General features: G+C 39.0%; 1 protein-coding gene across 2 annotated transcripts in view; it reads right to left on the bottom strand.

The window, feature by feature from the left end:
- cacng5a (calcium channel, voltage-dependent, gamma subunit 5a) overlaps positions 1-5245 on the bottom strand; it is a 20055-nt gene that overhangs the window by 7243 nt on the left and 7567 nt on the right. The window contains exons 2-3 of one of the 2 annotated variants that reach the window (XM_005942744.2): positions 2254-2494; positions 1501-1542 (exon numbers count right to left, since the gene is read on the bottom strand). In XM_005942744.2, the coding sequence (XP_005942806.1) occupies positions 1501-1542; positions 2254-2449 (238 nt within the window). In that variant the 5' untranslated portion in view covers positions 2450-2494. The remainder of the gene's footprint in view (positions 1-1500; positions 1543-2253; positions 2495-5245) is intronic. The other variant, XM_005942745.2, reaches the window with a different exon arrangement.

Consider the following 5245-nt stretch of genomic DNA (forward strand, 5'->3'; position numbering starts at 1 on the left):
CTGCGTTTTGGGTCCTCCTTTCCCCACATCCCCACGGTCTGCCAGCCAGACCGTGACAATTACAGAACTTTCATGATGAAGACTTATGTTATTATTTCAATTTTTCTCTTATTTTTTATTATTCTCTATAATAACTGATCTGGAATAAAATACTAACTGTAAAACGTGATATACTTCACCTGCCACAACACCGTGCAACCTCATTCACATTCACTGGTGTAACTACACACTGTGATGGTAAGCACTGGTTGTTTCTGGGTCAAATTAAGTGGGCAATAAGGCCACTCAATTGCCCCTAAAAAACACACTAAACCATTAGTTTGTTTTAACCAAAGGCCTGCTTCATGGCAGCAGAACATCTCTTACATAATCACAACTGGAATCCCAACATATTTACTAAGACTTAACCATTAACCCTGAAAAAGGACGAAGCAGCTCAATTGTCGTATAGATTAAATCAACAGTAAGTGGACTGATGTTAAAGGTTATGTTACCATTTAAGAAAAACACAAATATTCTTTCTGACCATACTGATCAAAATAATTGAAACATTCCCAGTGTAGGCTGGCTAAAGTGAAATGTTAAGCTAAACAGTACAAGTTTGTAAAGATGGAATTTAATCAATAAAATCAGGTTTGCTGAAACACCTTTTTTAGGTTTGCTGTTCTTAAAAAAGAGACTGGAAAGGCTTACAAATTAGTATTAGTAGTTTAGAAATAACTATAATTTAATGCAAAGCTAGACAAAGAAAATGGAAGTGTGGCTAATCTCCCTAGATGTGGACATTCAGTTAAAAACAAGAAATACTGGTTGGTGGTGAGCAATATCTCATACTCTAGACAGGAAGAAGCTGGTGTTCTCCAGCTGTTTTAACACTCCAGCAGCTGGCAAACCAGAACAGATTAGATCTACAGAAATACTGGGAAAAACCTGCTTTACGGTTTTCCCAGGCAGCGCCCAGAACTTAACCAAGTAAAGTGAACTCTGAAACAATCTAAAGACAGCTCATCTGACTTAGAGTATGACTAAGCTCAAACACTCCTGAAAGACACGTCCTTCTTGTCCTGACTGATGCATAAACAGTTGATCAAAGAAAGTTAAACCAATAATAAAAAAAGAAGAGTCAGTATGATTATAACTGTTGGTATGTCTACTACGGTGGGTTAAATACATTGTGTTGATCTGTACTTGTGAGCAAAATCAGACAAAATCAATTTAATGACCAAGCAAAAGAGGAAAAAGCATGTTATTTTAATTGGTTAATATACGTCTGGCTTCTGTAGCATAACTAATAAAAGCATCTGTAGTGCAGGTACATGTCAGCTGACAACTTTTAAAGACCTAAGCACAAATATCATTGGATGCAATACAAAACATAAAGGAGATTGTTTTTTTCTTTGGTATCTAGATATCCAGCAAAATAACAGAACATAGTACTGCAAGTACAGTAAGTGTTGTGAATACTGGAGGAATCGAGAGGGTAAGAGCAAGAATGGATACCTGGTTTACTCTGGGACAACACTTGTCTGGACGGTTGTTTCTCTAAAGAAAAGATTTAAAACGGTTAGTATTTCCAATATTTTCCAATCAAGAACTGTGGAGGAACACGTTAAGATGGTGTTTATCCATGCAATGTGCTGTGCTTCTGCAGTTGCTTTTAATGTGGAATGGTAAAGTGAAAAATGCAGGTCAAAAAGAAGGAAAAGGAAAGTCCAGTTAAGGAGCAGAGAGGAGTGTCTGCACCAACCAAAACTTCATCTGACACCACTGAATGTAAATCAGCAATCGGTTAAATCATGAGAGAAGCAGTCTTGAATAGCTCTCTATCAACAGGAAAAGTGATTTTGAAGGATACAGCATAGGACTGGAAAACAGTTTGGAGATAGTATACAGGTAAGGTGATGGATCATAAAGCTATGCAGAGGTGAAGGCAAAGTTTCAAAGTTCATGCTCAAATATTCAAGTGCAAAGCAAAAACAAAAATACATCCTCTATACTTGCAGCAGTCTAGTGGTTAAAGAGAAGTAAAAAAAGGAAAGAAATGAGAGGGAAAAAATGCAATGCACAATATACTGCAAACGAGACAATGCAAAAAATTTTGGTGAATGTGTGCTTCAAACTTAGCTGTGTATAATAAAAATAGTTCTGAAAGATGGCATTACGATTTTATTTCCACTTTGTTACTGCTTTTGAGACTAACAGGAAATCTACTCTACTGTGTTCAAACTGTATTCTGACTTCAAACTAACTCACCAGCCAAAAAGCAAACCCTCCACAGACCAGAGTGGAGCGACATGCGCATCTCGGTGCTCTGGTTGAGAGGAAGGATGACGCCCTCTTCCAGGTAGAGCCAGTAGTCGGTGCTCACAGCGATCCCCAACAGGCCGAGGCCGCAGACGGCGAACACGCTGCTCAGCAACGTTAGCGCCTTCCTGCCACATAGGCTCATACCACAGCCTCAAGAGCAGGGGGGCACCGGTGGCGGAAAATGGAGCTATGAAAGGGAGAGAGAGATAAACATTTTTACTTTTATTTTTTTCCTTTTTTTTTTGTAAAATCCACTTTTTTCGGTGCTCAGAGGTGGTGGTTGGGCCTTTGGGTGTTGTCATGTGTGACGTTCTGCAATATTTAATATCACTCGAACTGAGGCTTACGACTGAAAATGGAGATCAGGTAGAAACAGAAAGTAACAAACGCACCTGCAGATAGGACAGTTTTATCTCTGCTGAATTTTAAATCTGGGAATGAGTCTCTTTCTTTCAAATCTCCCATTAATCTTTAAATAACCAAACTGTGCAGGACGAAAGATTTAGTAGAGCATGTTTGAGGAAAGTTTTTCACTTGACTACCCTTGACTGCTTCCAGGCAGAAAGAATACTCCTGCAATGTACCTAACAGCACTGATTGCACCCAAAGGAGAATTACAAAACTGAGTTTGTTTTGATTTGTTTCTGCTTTAATAATCATGTCTATGATTATTAAAGCAGTTATGTAGTAGATACATAACTGTCTGTTATGTATGTACTACAGCTGGCATACAGTATGTCACGGCATATGAATGTGAGTGCTTGCCAAACAAAACGATGGCTCTGTTCTTAGCTGAAGCCCACTTTTGCCGGAAGCTAAAGCGCTGGGAGGCTGAGATACATGTTGAAAGGAATTGATTTCACATAATGAGATCTCAGCATGCTGCTACTTTGAGCACCCACTGTGAGCTTGGGAAGATGGAGAGAGAATTTGTGAAGGGATTGAACTTTTCAGAAAATTCGTCGCATTTGGAAATCGCTTTCCTCCAACAATTCCTTATATGAAGACTTAATACAAAGCCCAAGTTAGAAGAAAAGAGTGAGATCTCCATGCAACCGTCAGCATGTAGTGAGGAACAAGTTTGCATAGTGAGGAAAAGTCCATGTAATACAGTAGAGAGAAAGACGATCATTTCCCTTTAAGCAAGCTTTTGGTAACAATGTGAAGGAAAAACTCCCTTTTAACAGAAGTTAACCACTGAAGTATCAGTCATCTGAGGGTGGGCATCTCAACCAGTTAAAGCACACAGTGAGAGAAAAAACAAAGTCTGATGGGCATAGTAACTTTAGATCAAAACCACACAGTTCATATAGTGATGCCAGTTGTAAGCAATTGAAATGCACATACTGTAAGTAATCAGAATTCACCAAGCACAGGAGCAGCATTAATGGAAAAGGACTATTACTAAACCTAAGCTATTCTTGGCTCTGTTGCAATCAGCAGCTATTCATTTACAATGACCATAAAGGCTGTATATTCAGGCAATTGCTACTGAGCTGTAAGTAGATGGATGCATTCCACTGAGTAACCCTTTTTGTGTACTTCACTTACCCAGAAGGGCTGTTTTAGCTGTACAGTACAAAACCCACACACTGGAGTAGTGACTGTGCTTATACAGTCTTGAACAACCCTTCATTTTTTAAAATATTTTTTAATCAACAGTTCTCCAGGCTTTCTGATGATCTTTCAGACATTCTCTTGGGACATTGGCTGCCGGGGGGCACTGCACACCACCCAGAATTTCCAGTAAATTAATCAGTCAATCAGTTAAAACAGATTATTATGAATTTCAAAATCTTATTTGGTTTTCATATGTACATGTTATCAGAGATGTCAACTCTAATAGCAGGGAATTAACTAGGCAAATGATTTTTTCTTTCTTTCTTTTTTGCCTTTTTTTTTCAAGTAACCTATATTTGACAACAGCATAAATAAATTGGGAAATTCTGTTTTTGGTGTGCCACCCCATTATTTTTAGTGGCCCCCATATTGCCCCTATGAAAAAATTCTGGAGCAACCCCTGCCCCCTCTGTCCATCAGTAAATAAGGGTGTGACAATCATGGTGACACTGTAGAATCAAATAACTAAGACCCCAGTCACACAGGCCAAGAGAATAGTTCATGACCATGTGGCACCCAGTTTCAATGTGACTGGATGCCAGAGGTTGATGGTAGTTGTTGGAAAAAGATTGTTAAAGTCCCAATCATGCTGGCCCAAGTCAGTGACCCCCTGAAAACCACTTATCATTAGAGAAAAATGTGTATTCCACAACTGGTTGGCAAAAGACTCATTGCTTTGGTCAGTAGCATATTGTTACAGTCATGGTTTGAATGGAAATGATGGACTTGTCTGCAACAACTGTCCAGCTACACTCCAAGATGTAATAAGAAAACTAGTTTGCATTGCACTTTTTCCAAGCTTTACTACTGTTTGGCTAATAATTAGTGAGCATTTCAAGACAAACATGGTGTGCACATGGTGTGGATATAGATATTTATCCGTAGAAATTTGTGCTTGTATCAGATCCAATGTGACTGTTAACTTTTCAGCATGGTGTGCATGGCATCAAATTGTAATAGTGCTTGGTAGAAAAAGTCTCTATTAATAAACAGCTGGAGCTGTTTCAAACAAAATAGTTCAGCTAATATCTGACTAAATACAATTGCATTGATGTCCAAAATGTTTCTTGCCTTTCTGTGTGTGTACCAAGTTCCCATCTCTCTGGTGACTCAACCTGCACACCTGATAATCAACCAGTCATCAAATTCCAGCAGTATTTAAGGTTCTGGTCTTTACATCAATTGCTGCAAGACCTTTAGTCACCTCCACGTGGTGCTAACACTACAAGTTGGATCTATTTTTGTGTGCCTTGTGTGTGTGTGTGTGTGTGTGTGTGTGTGTGTGTGTGTGTGTGTGTGTGTGTGTGTGTGTGTGTGT

Source organism: Haplochromis burtoni, unplaced genomic scaffold (assembly GCF_018398535.1).
Source record: "Haplochromis burtoni strain Fernald_Lab_line unplaced genomic scaffold, NCSU_Asbu1 Contig_348, whole genome shotgun sequence".
NCBI classification, from domain to species: Eukaryota; Metazoa; Chordata; class Actinopteri; order Cichliformes; family Cichlidae; genus Haplochromis; species Haplochromis burtoni.